Genomic DNA, 18,627 nt, shown 5'->3' with positions numbered 1-18,627 from the left:
ACAGTGTCTTTAGCAGCTTAGGTAAACCACAAATCATTCTGTGGTTAGTTTCCAGAAGTACGCTGTTTTGTAAATACGTTGCTACTAGTTTTCAAAGCGCATCTCCTGTGCATGACTATCGTAAGAAACAGAACTTTAATTTCATAAAAATTTTGGAGCTCGAATCTGAAAAGTTTGATTCAGTCTGCTTATTCTTCTCTCTTTACCCTGGTTAGCAGTACTGTTAACTTTCAGGAGTTAACAGTTTTCATTTTGATCCACAGAAATGTGACTTCCCCCCCCCCCTTTGTTAAAAATGGCTTCTTAGAGCTATTGTTTAGGAAATGTTTTGAAGTATAGTAAATTGACTAAATACGGCATGGCCCCCATTTCGTTGCCAGCCAGCTTGGGACAGTTGTTCTTGGAACCGATGCCAGAATTCTTAAACACAAATTTGGAAAGTCTGGTATTTGACGAGAGCTGATGTGTGGGATGCAGACATTCAGCTGTTGCGTTGGGGAGCTGAAGTAGCCTTGCTGAGTGTGACATTGATTAAATCCTCTGGGCTGTTTCAAACAGATTTTAATGTTCTAATACGCGGAGACATTTGGGCCGTGGTCCCGAAAAGAGCTGAGTGCTGTTTTGCTCGTGAGCTCTGCCTGAAGAATGCCAGCATTTGGTGGAAGCTGCTTGTTGAGATCTTTTTCTTGTAAGTTGCCTGTGTTTTCCTTAACAGTTGATGTACTGTGAGTGTGCTTTGCTGTCATATGTGTTTGCATTGCGTGTTTGTTGGACCGAAAAAGCACAGGCTGTGTGATTGTGGTGTGGTACTGCTTTTTTGGCTGTAGAAGTCTTCTGAAAGTGCATCTTTCTATTATTGAAGAGTTGCTGTAAAAACAGCTGGCAGATTGAAAAGTGATTCAGTCTCTCCGGCAGTCTGATGTTTGAGATAATCCTTCTCCTTGAAAGCGCTGTAAACGCTAGCTTGAAACAGCCTTGGGCTGAGAGGGCACAAACATCCAGGCAGAACAGTTCTGCAAGATAGTAATGTTAGCTGCGACAGGATGAATTCCCAGTAAATAAATACCAAGAAAATAGCTTCCCCCCTCCCGTGTGTGGGTGGTTAATTGGCTAGTGGTGGTGGAGGGATCTCTCACTGCTTGTGATGTTAAGAGCTGTAGTGGACAAAGCATCTGAACTGCTTTGTAAAGGGGTGTGCCTGAAGTGGCAGTGGTGCTTCCATCCACAGACTTGTCTTTGCTTACAGCCATGGAGAGTTGTGGCTGCCACAGCATAGCCCTGACTCCGTTCACTTGCTCTGGGTGCTTGCTGCTTCCTCTTCCCCCAAATCATGATATTTTCTAGATACCTCCCTTTCTTTCACGTGCTAATGGCAATGATAATTCTTCGGTTTTATACCTTTTTTTTTTTTCTCCTTTGGAGAAGAAAGGGCATGGGAAATAGGGGTGACATAAGAAAATAAAAGGAAAATTTAGTTTAAAAGTCCTTTGACCAGCTCTGTAAGTATACTTTACAAACAATCTTGGGGTTGATTTTCATGACTCTATTACAATTATCAATAAAATTGTTGGTAATAGTTATCATCTGGAGGTTGATAATTGGCTGCAGATCAGTGATGCAGGGTATACTTTCTTCCAGTCAGATGTTAATTCCCAACAGCTGTCTCATGCCAAAAGCTCCCCCCCACCCTGCCCCCAGTTGGTTTTAGCAAGTCTGGTTGTATGCTCACTGCAAACAAGGCATTTCTATTTTGGGAGAGTGTATATATCTATAGATAGATGTTTTTATATTTATGTATATATATATTTATATATACATTCACACACATGCATATCTTTGTAAACATGAAAAATGTGCAACTTACCAGCAAATGAAAACTTAAAAAATTTCTTGAGCAGTTTCCCAAGTGCTGGATGAAGCCAGGGTTTTGTGATGTGGCCTGGTGATGAGTGCTGCTGGGCTGGTTCTGTTCTAGCTGTTACTATTTATTAACTCTGTGTAAATACCCCTGTAGGTGTCAGTCTGTTGACCCCTCTGTGTAACAGAGGTAAAGCTTGCCTAACCTTGCTGGGGCATACATAGTTAATGTGCAATGCTTTGAACTCCCAAGCATCTGGTAAGTGCCAAGAACGGTCTTTGTCAGAACGGGCTCAGTCACTTCCAGTTTTGTTGCTCCGGACAGAGTTCTGCTCTACCAGTGAAATTCAGACTAGCCAGGAAATGGGAATTGGTGTTTGGGTCTGTTACTCTTAGGGACCCACTGCTATTGCTGGATGTACCTGGTCTGCCTTTTAGGAGTGGTGTAGCATAAACATCTTGCCGTTCACCGCGGAGGGGAGGGGAAGAATCTCCTTTTTGCTTCAGAGCACAAAGGAATACTTTGTGCTCCCAGCATCTGGACAGACAGACAGTGATCTCATTTCAGTGTTTATTTTTATCCAGGTTTATCATCATTGTTTAGCTTTATTAGACAGTGAGGAGGAGAAGGTAATGACTTGCCTCAGTCTGATCCATGAAAGCGCTGGCTTTAGGCATTAATAGGGGATCTCTGGATGCCGAGGAGGAGTGAAGCTGGCTATATGCATGAATCTGATTTCTAACCTCAGAATGTTATTGATTTAAATAGTGAAAAAAGTGCATGGATTGGTTCAGCTGTCTCTGCCTGATCTGTATTTAGCTAATTATCTCTTGATGCTCTTTGTTTCCATTGGATCTTGTCAAGATAGCAAAGCTTTATTTGTGAAGTCTTCACCCTGTAATTATATATAGAGCTTGTATGCCATATTTCTGTTGTGTATAAGTTTGAATGTGATGATGCTGCAAGACTTGGACTTGTAGTTGCTACTCAGGGTGAACTCCCGTCTGTCTTAGTGGTTTCTTTTCCAGCAAAGACAGTGCTGCTGTGTTGCGTAACAGCAGGGAAATTCTCAGACCTCCGATGCATATGGAAACGGAACAAACTCTGTGGCTGCATTTACTGTTCTCTATGTCTTTATTAAAGACTTTGTATATTATCTGTGATGTTTGTGATTGATGTTTTTTTCCATGAGCCAACTGCAAAATCATTGAAGTTACCATGCAAGAAATACAATTTTAGGCTTTGTATTTCATCCTCGCCCCCCCTCCCCAGCTGGCCAGCTTAATTTTCAATAAAGGTGACAAGAGGATCTTCTTTACTGGTTGTGATTGTCTTTTGAAAAGTGCAGACTTGTAAAACACAGTACTACTTGTCTCACTTTTGTGTTTGTGTTTTGCAGGAGGTCTCCATGTAGGCTATAGAAGAATGGATAGCATGCATGCATATTCTGAGTGCACCTGTTGGCCTTTTACAATGTCAAAGCAAATTAAACTGTTTTAAAACTTGAGTTCTCCTAAATATGCCCTTTCTGTGCATGAAGTCACTTAATGAATTTGGGCATCTGCCGTGCTAGCACGCAAGAAAATAAATTTCTCCTTATTGATTAAAAGCTATTGTCCATTTGCTTTAAGGCAGATAGTGTTTGAAAGTGGTGCATGATTATTGATTGGTATCAATGTTAGGACAGGATATTTGTATGAACACTAATAACACTTATGGTAGAGAGTCTTGATCTGGTAAAGCACTATGAACAAAGAACTCTTGTAACTTGTAATACCTTGGGAAACGTAGCACCTATAAGATTCCTTAAGAACATGGGTCAGTAAGCCTTATTTCTCAGGAAAAAAAACTAACTGGAGTGTGAGCGTGTTTTCATTCAGCAGTCGAGGCACTTTGTTGCCCTTGCATCTTGGTAGTTGTGTCTTTGCTGTTGAGTCAGGCTGCAGAATATCTTCCTTGTGGTCGAAGCAAACATGCGTGTTGGCTTTAATGCTCTAAGGTTAGGCCTGCTTAACCTTCTGGCTGAACCTGTGTTGCATTCTACTACTTACTCACCTTGCAGATTGAATAAGTGATTTTTTTTTTCCTATATTTAAAATATAACATAGCTCACAATAACCCAAAGTATAGACGTTGCATGAAAATACAGCAAATTTCAGAGTAAGGAAAGAAGTGTGGATAAATAAAAAAATCTATCCAAATCAGGCTGTATCCAGTTCTAGAACCATTCTAGTATTATGCTACTGCTTCATAGTTACATCATTATTCATCTGTACTTAAGTAAAAGTGTTGCCTTTCTGTATGAGTCATCCTTGCCTCCTCTGAGGTCAGCGGGAATTAAAAAAAAAATTAGCTTCTTGGAGATAACTGTTTGCAGCATTGTGCAAACTCTATTTCACAACCTGAAATTGAAGCCTGAACAGTCATGCTCACTTGTGAATTGGAACGCACTCTGCTTTTCTGAGGTCTTGGAACTGTGGATGTGACTGAGATTCACAGGGTTCGAGCAATTGATTGGGAACAAGTGGGTCTTACCCTCTGTGCTGCTTGGGTGATAATGCTTCTGGTACATAAGAAGCTGTAAAGGTAGGTGGCAAGCTGATCAGCCAAGGAACATATGTTACCCTGAGCTGGTAAAATGCCCAGAGCTGCTAACAAATGTTGTGATTAAGTAATCTTTGAGAATGGGGCAAAACCTAAATGCACAGTGTGCTTCTTGTTAAGATTTCTTGTTTGTTTTGAATGCATAAGTATTTTTATATCTAAAGGCTTGAGGTTGGCTGGATTTCTAGTAGAAGGCTGATCTGAAGAAACAGAGGGAGAATCCATCTGCTCTTGTACTGATCTATTTTCTTTGGTTTTATTTTAGTTTGCAAGTATGCCTGCCACAGGAAATGTGAAGAGAAGGTAAGGCTGTTCACTTCCCTGCTTGCTGCTGATCTGCATGTATTTTAAGTTTAGACTACAGGAACTGTATCAACTAATTTAAAAGATTATTAAATCAAATGCCAGCTGTCAAAAGCGAATCATTTTCTGTTGGGGAATCATTCTTGCCATTAGTAAAACTTGGACCATATGTAGTCAAAACATCTGCATCAGTGGTTTAGTTTCTCATTCCTCCCACAGGAGGACATGTTTCAAGCTGAAAACAGCAAACTAATTGTATGAAATATAAACCACACAGTTGTGTCAGTAAAGAAAAAAAAATACTGGAGTATATGAGGTGTATTTTGCTCTTCTGGTTCTAAATTTTACAGCAGTAGAGAATTAGATGCAAGCTTTGAGCCTAGGATTATGAAAAATGTAAGCATATTACTAATTTATGTTCACTTTCAACTGTAGAATGTTTCTGCCTCTTACTGATTATTAGGTTTTTGATTAGTTTTTAAAATCTCCAAGTCCCTTTTCATGTGAAAGAATACCCTGCCTTCAGTTTGCCTCCTAGTTTATCCAAAGTTTTTATTGCTTCCCAATGTTGTACATTTTAGATTAAGTTTTGTTAACTCTGTGCTTAAAGCAAGTGTCACTGGCCACTGTCATATTTTTAAAGCTCAAGAGAAGTGTGTTTAAGTTAAAATGAGTTTTAAAATAGATCTTGAGTATTTGTAAAGTATCAAGAAAGCACAAATCCATGTATATACAAAAGGACTATTTTTCAGCTGGTAAGTGTCAGAACATTGGTCTGCAACATGTAGGAGCAGTCTGAAATGGTGGTGGGGGGGCATAACTCTCTTACTCAAGGGACCACACGCTTTCATGATCCAAAGACATCTGTGCGTGAAGGAGCAAATTAATACTAATCATGAATTAAACATAAAGACATCATTAAACATAATGACAGTATAAAGATCAGAAACTTTATTGTTGAGCCATAAGGATTTTGTATATGGTTAATTATATGGGCACTCAAAAGTGTTGCTATAGGAAAATTAGCTAAGAGCTAAAACATGGCTAAATATTACCTGAGGGGAAAAACTAATGGTGCCATTCTGAATTCATCTTCTACTTCTCTTAAGTGCATAGCCAAAGAACTGAGATTAAAATCCAGTATGTTGTTTGATGCTGGATATATTTTTCTTCTGATGCTTGTAAACAAGGACATGACAGGATAGATGTGAATAGCTTATACATTGCACAGCATAGAAGGAGGACCATGTAAACCTGAATGAAAGATGAGTGCCAGTTATTACTACTAGCTTGTTTTAACATAAATCACTTTTTTTTTTTTTTATTTCACTGTTGGAAAATTTACATTGTATTGATGCAGGGTTTCTTTAATAATAATAAAAACCATGGACATATATGTAAAATCAAAGTAGAAAAATAAAGTTCCTTTCCCCAAAGGCATGATTTTTATTGTGAACATGTGTTTCATCTCTTTCCTTTGTGTTTTTTTCCATTGGCACTGGCCTGATTAAATTTGCAGAGTGAAAACCATTGTGCAGATCAGTCCCAAGTTTTCAGGTTTATATAAAGACCTGAAAAATTAATTGCCAGAAAGACTTTAGGATCTGTCAAGTCATCATTTTGTGTGATTGTATTGTGTGAAGCTCTGGCAGGACTGGACCAAACTGGAGCCAATACAGTAGCACCCAGGCATTAGGCAAATCCACCAGTGCTGAGTTCCTTTCTTTTTGCTCTGCTGTTGGTAGCTGAAATGAGATAGATGCTTCCAGGGTCTCAGATGGCTTAAAATTCTCCTATCCCTAGATCTGTGGAAATCAAAGACATTTAAACAGTCTTGCAGGCTAAATATAACAATCTGGGAGGGCATTACTTTGCTTTCCCAGAACCACCCTTGTGGGACAGTGTTACCTGCTTTTTAACCAAAACTGTTGATCAGCGTTTGCTAAGCATGCAGACTGGGCTTGTAGTAGTTACAGCACTGAGTTTTTGGAGACCACAGATCTATTCCTGTGTTGTTGATTGATGTTTGGTCATGGGCACAGATTTGTTTGTTTTGGTGTATCCAAGAAATAGAAATACATGCAAGAGAAGAACCTGTACTTAGTACTTTGATTTCTTGGGCCATTCTGGGAAGTTTTAGTAAATAAAAGTGGGCATTGGCTGAGAATTTCCCATTTGGAGAAGAAAGTTGTACGTGTACATTTGGAAATATCTGTTACATGGTATGCTGAATAAATGCAAAATCTTGTTCTTTCATCAAATAAAACAGTGAAATGCAAACAGTAGTAATTAGATTTGCAAATAAGGTATTGCTTTTTAAAGTTTTTCGTCATCTAAATGCATACGCTCCAGGCATTTTAGTAGTAATTAGTGATAGTAATGTAGCGATGATAGTCTAGAAATAGAAGGAAAACAGTTTTGTACAAAGAAGTACTTTTTATGAGATCAGATGATGTAACTGATCCCTCCTTGTGCGTCAGCTTTGATTCTCCAAACGGCACATACAGATAACAGCAGGGACTCTCACTGGGGAGAACATGATTTGTTGGTGATGTTGGTAGCTTGCAGGTTTGCTTGGGTAGCTGCTGTGTAGTTCTTGAGTTTCCAGCAGTTATGGTACAGAAACAATGCTGGAGACTGTAGTAAGCAATTCTTTAAACTTGCTTTGGAGATCAATCATTTCATACATGTGCCATATGTTATAAACAGGAAATCATATTTCAGCTAGTATTTATGCTGTCAGGCATTTGGGTGTTGGGTGTTGAAAAGACTAATATATGGAGTGCCAAAAGTATGTAATCGCATAACTATCATCGAAATACTGGTATATTTTGATTTTTAAATAATTGAAAGGAAATTACTAGTGTGTATTACAGAAGATAGAAGAGTAAGATGCGTAAGCAAGATTAGATTGAATACTCAGGGATTTCATACAAAAAAATTTTTTTCATATTTTCATAGTAGTAGTAAGCCAACAAGTAGCTAAAATCCTGAATTGTTCTACGTGTCTTTGTTCTTCTTCCCTACTTGTCTGAGGCTTCAACTTGCTCTCTGGGACTCTTGTTGTAGGGTCTGGGTGTTACGTTGTGCATGGTGGTTCAGATCTGAATCTTGCCTTTATTGTCTGACATGGTTGCTGTATTTTTGGTTTGATATATATTAAAAATAAGAATGGTTCTGGTGGTTTTTGAGCTGGATTGGGAATATACTAAGACCATCTAAGGATGTTGAAGACAACCTTGAGAAAATCTGTAGCCATAATCACATGCACTGATTCAGATCTATTTGAGGCTTGTGGAAAGAGTTTCATGGACTCTGTCTGCCTTGGGAAGTATCCCTCCTCCCTAGCATAAATTGTACTTATAAGGCAACTATGTGTTTTCTATTAAAACTACCTTGTTCACAGCTGATAGAGAGTAACTATTTTTGCATCAGTTAAACATCCCCCAAGATGTAATGTGTAAGCAGTTAGTCATCTGAAAGTTATGCGGAAAGGGAGGGAATGAGAACAAAGAAAGTTGCATTTCTGGTATCCTTGTAATCATTTTTGAAAAGAATACTGCATCAGCACAATAAAATATTACTCCAAAGACTGCTGGGGTCATGAATGTTCATAAAAAGCTTTTTGTGCAACTCTAGTCATAAAGTTCCCCAACAAAGCAAATAACATGGTGAATGTGTTCAGGTAAAAACGGCAGCACAAGCTTTTCACTGGCAATGCTACAATGCTGGTTTTCAAGACTTTGTGAGAGAATTCCAATATTATGGTGGTTAATGAAAAACAAAGTAAAACTTATACGGTGTAAATCATGCATGGGTACAAGGTTTATGCAGACGTGAAAATGAGATGGGCTCTGAATTTGTTCCAAATGTACAAATGAAGGAAGAATCAATTTTGAACTTGTCTGAGACTTCGGCTTCTTCAAGTTAGAATGAAATCTGAATAAGTTTTGTGTGAGGTTTTTCATTTTTCCCTGTCATAACATTGAATACAGAATAACAAATGTAGGCAAGCCTTGTAGTAATACTCCCAAACCTAGGGTACAACCAGAAAAACAAAAGAAAACATGGAAGCAGGGATTGGAGTGTTACACTTTCAGCCTGTTGCATTCAGTGCCATTACCTTATTTGCAAAAAAGATTGTAGAATGTGAAATTATGTAGCATAAATCCACTAGATGATGTTGATACCAGCGCTAAAATCGGATAAGCTGTAAAAGCAAGTTTAAACATTCCCCCCCCCCACATACTGTCTTGGGAATATCTGTGAAAAAAAATGAAGAAAGATGTGAGCATAGTGGATGACTGCATATAAAGGTTTAAGAGAGATCCATCTCTGTCAGATTACTATTTGCAATTTAGCCCTGAAGGAGGGAACTGGGGGGAGGAATTAATGGAAATTAAGGACCCACAAATTCAGAACAGATGTCAGGAAGCACTTTTTCATCCAGAAAGCAACAAATATGTGGAGAAGTCTCCCAGACAAGCTTGTTCAGACAAAAAGCAGGGAGGTTGCTCAGAACTGAAGCAATCTAATCCCATCCTGGGGAAATGGAGCTCTGAACGCTCCCTGCCGCGGATGGGCAAGTTGAGCAGTCTGCTCTGAACGAGTCCTCGAACTCTTATAAACCATGATTTGTGAAACTGTCTGCCGCGTCCCTGCCAGCACAACATCTAAGATCTTAATGTGCAGGGGCCCACAGAAACATTTGTTTTTGCACAGAGCCTGTCAAGCAGTCCGTTTCTGCATGTGGTACTTGGTCTCTTCCTCACTCATCAGCATTGTACGTCGGCAGCGCTGGGCTGCAACAGCCCTGTTGCTCTGAGCCTCAGAAGTCTGAGACATGTTAATGGAAGGATGTGATTGTATCTAAAAAGTGACTTTTCTTCAATATTCTGGCTACACCTACTCAAAGCTACATATTGTTCTGTTAACATATATGTATGTATATATCAAGGTGGTTTGATGAACCATACTTTGAAGCATTTTCTGTGTTGACAGAAATAGAGGGCCTAAGAAAGCTGCCCTTCAGCTCGAATGGCATCGTGGCCTTGCTAATTTGCCAGGCTGTCGTGATGCCTTTTTGGTTACAGAAAGCCCTTATAAGCTTGTCATTATCTCACATAGATTAAGTTATTGTAATTTATTTGGTTTTGCAGTGCGCTGATTTAGAAGTAAACCTAGCCTTTTCAATTGTTATTTTATATCATAATAAAGCATTATGTCAATTTACTAATAAAAATAGCAAGGACTCTTTTTGTGCTATAGTTATTTTCTGTGCTTTTTATTAAAATGATGAGGGAGGAAAATCATCCTAGAGGAAAGCGTCCACTATTCTTGTGTACTGTATTTTAAAATTTTAAAGCTGTCACTAAAAGGCGCTGCTTTTTGTTTCTCTTTTTCTGTTTTTAGGGAAAAAAAAGATATCATAAGAATAAATTCTGAAATAATTTTGTTTTGCTGTACAAATCTCAGTTAATTTGGGTAATTAATATCTCGTGTTGCCTCAATCCATGCGTGGTTAACTTGGAAACGTTTCTGTATGGCTATCTGTTCAGATGTACGTATGTAATTAAAGTTCTCTGAGGTTTCAGAAGCTACAGCGTGTATAATGCCCCAGGGCTTTGCTCTAGCTTTATAACTTGAGTTCCCTTTGTTTTGTAGGATTGTCTTGCAGCTTTTCTTCCTTTCTTTTCTTTATTTCTCCCCCCCCCCCCCTTCCCTCTACTGCTATGATGTAGGAATACTCATCTGTCAGACAATGGGGTTTTCATTTAGATCTCTGTCTTGGGATACCATTTTTTTCCATCTTTCTTTTACTTTCACTCTGTCAGTTGTGTGTGTATCATGGTTCAGAGCTGGGGCATTAAAAGGCTTCCTCTTGTGACTCCAGCCCAACTTTGTTCCTTGAAGCCTGGGAGTTTGAAAACCACTTTTGAACTATCCCCTGTCCTGTGGGAAGATGGAAAGGGCGAGGGGGAACCTCATGAGCTGTATTTTCTGGACGTATTTCTTGTATGCTAATTCTCCCCCCTGAGAGCTGACTCGGTATAAACTCCCGATTTTATTAAGCTCATAAGCAAATGCTTAAATTCTCATAAAATCAATAGATTTAAGTATGTGCTGAAGACTCATGCTGAATCAGGATGTCCAAGGGTGTGCAGTGCCACGAGCTTTCCTAGGGTGCGCTGCCTATATCCTTAACTTAACCTGGAAGATACTTTTGCTACAACTAAGCCAAAATGACATTTTCGTTACATAATACAGTTTGATTCTTTGCCAGTCTGAAATGATGTTTCAGAGAAATAAATATACTACTGCAGATGGCTCTATGACTTTTTCCAGTTCCACTAGGATTCATTTAATTATACATGGGGTTTGATTCAGTACACTTCCCTTCTTTTTCACCTTTCAAGAAGCTGTATAGACATCTTAAAGGAGTGGAGATTTAATCAAAGCTTCAGGATTTTGTATTAATGGTCTAAAATCCTTGTTCAGACTACTTTCCTGAGCTGCAGCATGCCACTTTAATGTTGGTAAAGTCAGACCAAACAGTTTATTACCTTCAAACTCTGTAGTTTATTTTTCTAGAGAAATAGCAGACTTATAACATGATTCTAGCATTCTGTCCTTTGTAAAGCCACCAAGATTGTTTTCAATCATAAAAGGTATAAATTCTGATATGACACTTTGTCCTGTTATTTTTCTCAAAGCCCACATTTTTCTAATTCTTTTTTCCAGGCATTGGTATTTGGGAAAATGTAATTCTTCCCTTGACCCTGCTCTCTCTCTCTTCTTTCTTTCTTTCTTTTTTTTTTTCTTTTTTTTTTAACTGTTTAAGCTATTGCTGACTAAAAAGGATTGGAAGAAGGCTCCCTCCCTCCCCCCCGCCAAACCCATAGTCCCTTGTGATGTTCTAATTTTTTTCTTTCTTAGACTCTAACAGTATAGGAGAGACAAACATGATTACAGAAGAATGCATAGAAATAAAAAAATGTAGCTTGAATTACTGTAAAAACAGTACTTTCAATACTTCAGTGGGGAGAGAGAAAGCAATCACAGCAATAAAAATAAGCAAGGAGTGATAGATGGTTTTGGTCCTGGGTTGCATGTTCAACTTTTATTACAAAAATAAAGAACTTCCTTTCATAAATTTATATATATGAAAGAGAGAGACACACACGCACACTAATATTTATCAGATATTTTCTAAAGCACTTTAGAGATTTTGAGCACAAGCTGTGTTGGCTCTCAAAGGGATCCACTGACTTCTGTCACTTGTGTACTTGTATCGCTTTGCGAATGAACCTTGCCCTTGCTTGAGGGAACCTTGTGAGGTTGTAAGGCTGGGTGTTTTCTAGCATTAGCACTTTGGCCCTTGGGGCAGATGGGCATGAAGGCAGATACTTTCGCCCTAGGAAGAGCATCAGCAGTCCTTGGCAGTCTGGAGGGACGGACGCTTGTGAGAGAAATGTGGTGCACTGCCATATGATAAGTTCTCTTACGCCTTTTTAGAGCAAGAGGGAAAGATCCTGCTCCCTTTTGTACAGGGCTGAGGAGAAGAGATTGCTTATTTTGTCATACTTGTCAGAATCCCAAGGCAGTATAGCACTGGATTTATTGCTTAGTTTACCTTCATGAAATTTAGTGCAGACTCCCAGTGTTTAATATACTAGTTCCCATGAAGTAGCTGGCAGATATGTGTGCTCATGTTCCCTCTCTCTTGTATGTGTGTGTCTTTATAATAAATACACACAAGCGAACAAGGGAACTCTCTGTATGAAGTAACTCTCTCTCTTTCAGTCCGGCTTCTCTGTAGACAGCGGTCTGCTTAATGCACTGTAATTCACTATAACTGTTATAATTCATTTGGAATGTCAATGGCACTTGAACAGAAATTCACCATTATCTGCATGCAACATAAGCGCATCCCAGTTCATCCTTTCTACAGATCAGGTAACTAAAGCAGTTATAAACAGTGCATTCATATTAGTCATATAGTAACCAAATCTATATCTCATTTGTGGTTGTGGATTATTTTCATGTTTTTCTCCTGCATTTGTAAATAATGCCAAATTCCAAAAAAACTTAAAAATACAAATGTTTTACCTGTAGTCCTCTTTTATCTTCAGAACAATGATTCTGATTTTCATGTTGTGTGCATTTTCTTCTCTGCTTCTGTTTTTAATTTTATGCCTCTTGTATCAGGAGTTTAGTTTGAATCGGGACCTCAGATACATACATTTGGCTTTTGATTTTTCTGCAAGAAATTTAAATGTACATCTTGCGTTTAAAAGTTCTTCACCGTCCACTGAAAGTGTACAGTGCAGTAATTCAGGAACAGTGCGTCTCGGTCTTCTCTTTTCCACTGAAATTATGTGAACTGAAAGGTGGTGGTTTCTCCCTCTATGTGCAGTGTGCTATATGGCCTGATTGCAATACACTGCTTGCTTGTTCATTGCTGAAGCATAAAGCACATAAAGGAGCACCTCTCTAGACTTCCATGAATGCTGTAAGAAAGAGTCCTTTTACTTCAGCAACGTCCTGGGCGAGGGGACTAAAAAAAACGAACTGAACTGAATCATTCTCTTGTTAGCTTATGAGGTTTCACAGGGAAGGTGAAGCTAGAGAAGAGATTGATAGCAGGAGCAAGAACGCAGTAGGCTGGGCTCTTCAAGGTGGTAGCAAGGCACTTTCTCTTCAAATGAACAAAACCACTGAGATTTCTGAGGTGATTTAACACAACCGGAAGGCAGATGGAACTGAAAGAAGGGAACGTTATCTGGGAAATCCATGTGATGTTTCTGCTAGTGTTTGATCTCTGCTACTTTTTGATTACTGCACTGACACCATTGTCAGATTTGGTGCAGTATGTTCTCAGTGGTGCCTGGGCGGTTTGGAAATGGAAGCATCTACGCTATCTTGGATGTCACCATTTCTCAAACTATTGCCAATATTCTCTTTTTTTGAGGGTGATCATAATGTATTTCTTTCCTGTCTGTTCGCACGCTGCTCCAGCTTGCTATTGATGGAAGTCAGCATGTGTAGTCAAAAGGGAGGAAAGAATTCCTCTCTGAATGTTTAAAACAATGCAAAAGCAGAACAGAAGCCAGATTTGCAGGGGATCAACATGTGTATTGCTTTTCAAAGAGATGGCTGCTACTTTCGTGTAGTTGCAGTTTAAACATAGCATTTCTTTTTAACTTTCTTGTTAACCATATTTATACTCAGTTGCAGTTCATGTGCTGCAGTTTAATGTGTCAAATTTTCTGAGAAAAATAAAGGAATTTTTGGGGGAAGAGATGCATTTTAAAATACTACAAACTTTTCACATGAATAGTCAGGGTTTATCAAACATCAATTTATTATTTTTGAGTATATTTTTTTAAATAAAACTTCTAATTTTAAAATCATTTAACAATGTGTAGAAGATTTGCTTTTTTGAGATCAGCAAAATACTGTCAGCTTTTACTCCTTAGTCAATATGGCGTTGTTAAAAGTGTAGCTTAAAACTATCATGAGCAGAAATGCATATGTGGTAACCTTGCTTCTCAAAGGGCTTGTGTGAGCTTTTTCTTTGATTTCAGCATGCATGGATTCAGAAGTCCCCTTTCTCTTTAACACTCTCAGATTTTGGGCAGAGGGAATCCAGGACTAAAGTGAAGACTTGTGCCATGTTGTTGCCAGGAGAGCACCATGTGAACCTCTGTAGTTGATATATTTCTGTGGGAATACGTAAATCAGAACACATTCACTAAGGCTTACATAGTTCAAGGATTTTTTTTCCCATACTCAATGTTTAGCATATCATATTACCACGTATGCAGCCGTTTTAATGTTGGTTGGCATTGGGCTAGAATAAAAATCTGTTTGCAGTTGAAGGCCAAGGGATTATTACATGCATTTTGTAAATGAGATTTGCAGCTCAAAACAGTCTTTAGATTTCTCCTGGCTGCACCAGAAGCAGTACAGTGAGGTAATGCTAGATCCTCCTATCTGCAAAATATTATGCCCTATGCTAGATTTAATATCACTGTAATGAACTGTTTGAATAAGCCTTCTCATTGAATCCAAACTGTAAGGTATTGAGTGACACAAGGATTTGAAATTGCTTTTTATGGGTATAAAGCTTGCATTGTTGAAGCAGCAGAAGGGCTGTGCTGGAGGATTGTGTGCTGGGCAGTTCATTTGCTGGGCCTTTTCCCAAATTATAATGCATTTTAAAGTATGCTAATGTTTTTAGATAAGAACCCTCATTTAATCTTGCTTTTAAAGGCAGTTGGCAGTGTTGTGCAAGACCCAGATGGTACATGTACAGCTTCAAGGTTTGTTTGTTTCCTTGCAGTTTTAATTCTTAAAACAAATCCAGTGGTTTGCAAGGGGAAAAAAAGAGTAAGATGATGTAGTGAGGGAAGGAAATAAAATAATTTCTGTTTTTCTTTGTTCACCATCAGATTATGGATACGTTACAGTTTCCAGTGGGAGGTCCATATCTGTCATGAAAACCTTAGGAGGGTTTTTTGTTTCTTTGTTTTCTTCCTCTCTTGAAAACTCCCTTTCCTCCTCCCTTTAAAACTGCTCAGTTTTGGCAGAATTTGGGAAGGACCTCTTCACTGGCCCGCTTATTTTCTGTCTAGCTCTGATGGGCTGTCTGTATGAATGCAAGAGAGTTCACATAGACTTCCCTGGTAAAATAGAAGCCTTTTTTTAAAGAGAAGGAGGCATTTGTCAAGCCTTTAAAGTGGGATCAAAGAACACAGGAACGATGTATTTGACACTGCTGCTGCTTGGAACGCTCTCTTAGGGCACATTATAGCTTGTGTCACATTCATCTCTTGGAAGGAGGAGTCAAATAGCTTACCACAGTGTGCCATCCCTTCTTTGTGTGTGTGTGTTGTGTGGTGGCTTGTGTGTGTGGTGTTTTAATTTTTTTAATAGACTGTTTACCCTTGCTGTACGTGATCATAGCTTTTATGTAAGAGGCTTTATTTCTGTATCTGTTGTTACAAGTAAAGGCAAATCTTGAACATCTTGAAGGGTGTCGTGAACATCAACAGTGGCAGTAATTAGGTAGTGAGCAAGATGTCCCCATGATGTATAGCATTTTGCACCATTACTGCTTTATACAGTATTGCTGTTTTTGTGTGCACATGCTCCTAGCAGCTGGATGAGTTCCCTCTTGCAATATTCTGGATATATCATGGCATTGTCAGACTCTAGAAGCTCAAAAAGTTGGATCAACCCTAGCATTAGATCGAGAGAAGTTGCCTTACTGACATGATGAAAGAGTAGAAACTGTGCTAGAGACATCATTGATAGCAGCAATATTGTGGAAATATAGTATGAGAGGAAGCACTATGTGTTTTAAAGGTTATGAGTTCCATCCCAGAAAAAATCCTGAATGTTTTGTATTAGCAGCAAGCTGAAATGTCTAGATTTCATTAGAATTTGCTTATACTACATTTGTGTGGTAACACAGTATTTCATAGTATTTTACTAGTAATTATTTCTAAAAGGTTGTCTCCCTTGTCTCTTTCTATCTTGCTGAAGAAAACATTTTAAATACCTCCACAATTGCAGCATTATAAAGCAAATGCAATTCTGGTGAAAACCATCTGTTTGGGAGGAGCTATCTTTGACAATAAAAGTTATTTATTGAAGGCTGTCATGGGAAGAACATTTTGTACCTTTTTGTTGCATTGTTTCTCTTTTGAACAGCTGGAAAATTGAAGATATATTTGAAATGTACTTTTATTTTTGAAATATGTTTTTGAGAGCATAATAAACATGTAATTAAGTGACTAGAAAGATGTGAAAATTGAAAATTAGGATTGTTGTATAAGAAAGTTCGAAATTCTGTAATAAAAATTAGGACACTTGCAGCGTCTTCATGTCAGCCTCCAACAAAACTGTTTTACTCTCAAAAATGAGCAAATTGGGACCTGATGGAGGGAGCCATTACTTACAACACCAGAATACGTTTTGGTGAAAAAGTGGAGGGTTCCTGCTTGGTTCGGTTCTCAACCCTTCAGGCTAGTTTGTGTTGTGACTCAACTAAGAATGATAGGTCCATGTGTATGAATTGTGCTGACTTACAGCAGAAGAAATACTGTTATAATATGTAATTTTGTAATGCAGGAATGCCATGATATACGACTGTGAAGAAAGCAAAGTATAGCTCACTGTAAACTCATAAGTATGGGGGGTGGGTGATTTGATGTCTAAGGTGATATGAAGCCTGTATCTGTAGATAACATGGGGACCTTGCATTCCCCCTCCCCCCCCCCGCCCCCCAGTCTGATTTTCTTCTCTTCAGGAATGATTAGTTCATTAATTAATTTAAGCTACTGCTTGGTTAGATCTGAGTTTGGGATAGTCAAATTCATGTGAACTACAGTGTTTCTCAGCATTTGCTCCACTGACTTGAGCTCTGTGGTGGCTGAAGGCAAGGCAAGAGGCAAAGCATCAACGTGCTCAACTTTCATCAGGCCTCTAAAGGTGCCTGTGTAGGATTTCTCTGGGGACGTGTGTGCTCAGAAATTGGATTTTGGAGATCCTTCAGAGGAAGTCACTTTTCAGTAGCTGTGGAGACCATGAGTAAGAAAATGGAAAAGCATTTGACTGTGCAATGTGGGAGAACTGTCTGTTGTGTGAGTATGGCCTGCAAGTGCTTGAAGTCCCCTAAGCCAGGCAGGAGAGGTAAGAGCATGGTTCCTTGGGCCCATGGAAGTCCTTCTCATCAAAAAGGACAGATTTCCTTGGTTGCCTTGTGTACTAGGAGCAAAGTTGGAAGGATTATTCCTGGCATTGAGAGGTCCAAAGCTAGGACTTCAAGTTTGCCTGAGAAGGGCACTTATTATAGATGAATTTTGCTCAAGATCTGAAAATAAATTTTTTTCCCCTGGATATTCCTCTTTGGCTTCCAGTCCTGCAGAAATGTAAGGATGTGCCTAGCAAAGCATGTGTCACTGCCCAGAGGACTTCAAAGGTACCTTTCACCTGTAAATAGCTAGACATGGGTTGATGCGCTTTGCTGAATGGTGGCTGCTTCTTGTAGCTGCTGTTTTGCTTTCTAGTAGGATTGGCACTTCTTTTTGGAGAGTAAACTAACTTGCTGCTAAACGCAATGGGCCTGAGCAAGTACACAGCTCTTTGGGAACACCAGTGGTGCAGCATGTGAGGGTGGTGGAGTAAAGGGCACAGTGACCTCTCTGAGCAGCAGAGGAAGGAAATTATGCTTGGCCACTGCTTACAGTGCTGCTTTTCTGCAACCTCCATTCCTACTGTTTAAGTATGTTCACTTAACTATAGCAAGCACTGGTGTGTGACCCGTTTTCCTGAGATGTGTGATCCGCTTGGAGCACTGAGTCAGCTGCTCATTCGGGGAGGTTGCTGTACACAGATTGTTGTTGTTATTTAACTTTACTAATGTCGATAAGCTTGCTGTAATAGATTGCTTTCCATAACAATTTGAACAGCAAAAATGAGGTTTTTTGGGGAAATATGCTGTTAGAGTGAATGTTAGGACTTGGCACACCTGGTTTCAGCAGTTATATATTTCCTGCTTTTCTCAGTGCATGCTATAAATTTACCATGAAGGCCTGTGTTTTCCCCCCTTTTCCTATTCTACTGTTTTAAAATATAATTTGACCACTTAATTGGTGTAAAACAATCCCTGCAAAATGACTACAGCATGATGTTCAACGCAACTGTTACGCTGCTGGCTCGTTGGGGTCCCATGCTGTTTTTTCTGGCACAATGTTAGATCTGCCTGTTCCCCACAGCCTCAGTTGAGATTGGGGCTGCAGGGGGCAACTGAGTAAGCTTATTCCTGTGCCAGAGCTGACCATCCAAATACACAG

General features: G+C 39.1%; 1 protein-coding gene and 1 long non-coding RNA gene across 18 annotated transcripts in view; one reads left to right on the top strand and one right to left on the bottom strand.

Annotated features, from left to right (window-relative positions):
* The window catches only part of TNS3 (tensin 3), a 319,894-nt gene that overhangs the window by 144,265 nt on the left and 157,002 nt on the right, over positions 1 to 18,627 (top strand). For 12 of the 17 annotated variants that reach the window (XM_064506663.1, XM_064506662.1, XM_064506659.1 and 9 more), the window contains one exon: positions 4,728 to 4,765. In XM_064506663.1, the coding sequence (XP_064362733.1) occupies positions 4,728 to 4,765 (38 nt within the window). Of the gene's footprint in view, positions 1 to 444; positions 689 to 4,236; positions 4,445 to 4,727; positions 4,766 to 18,627 lie in introns of those variants that run through there. The other 5 variants (XM_064506674.1, XM_064506672.1, XM_064506671.1 and 2 more) reach the window with 2 other exon arrangements.
* LOC135327504 (uncharacterized) lies at positions 449 to 1,930 on the bottom strand. The gene is made up of 2 exons (XR_010387709.1): positions 1,865 to 1,930; positions 449 to 1,013 (listed from the first exon to the last, which is right to left on the bottom strand). It is a non-coding gene; the product is annotated as an uncharacterized LOC135327504 (long non-coding RNA).

Source organism: Dromaius novaehollandiae, chromosome 2 (genome assembly GCF_036370855.1).
Source record: "Dromaius novaehollandiae isolate bDroNov1 chromosome 2, bDroNov1.hap1, whole genome shotgun sequence".
Classification (NCBI taxonomy): Eukaryota; Metazoa; Chordata; class Aves; order Casuariiformes; family Dromaiidae; genus Dromaius; species Dromaius novaehollandiae.
Note: the sequence above shows the minus strand (reverse complement) of the source record. Positions and strands in the feature narration are given on the sequence as shown.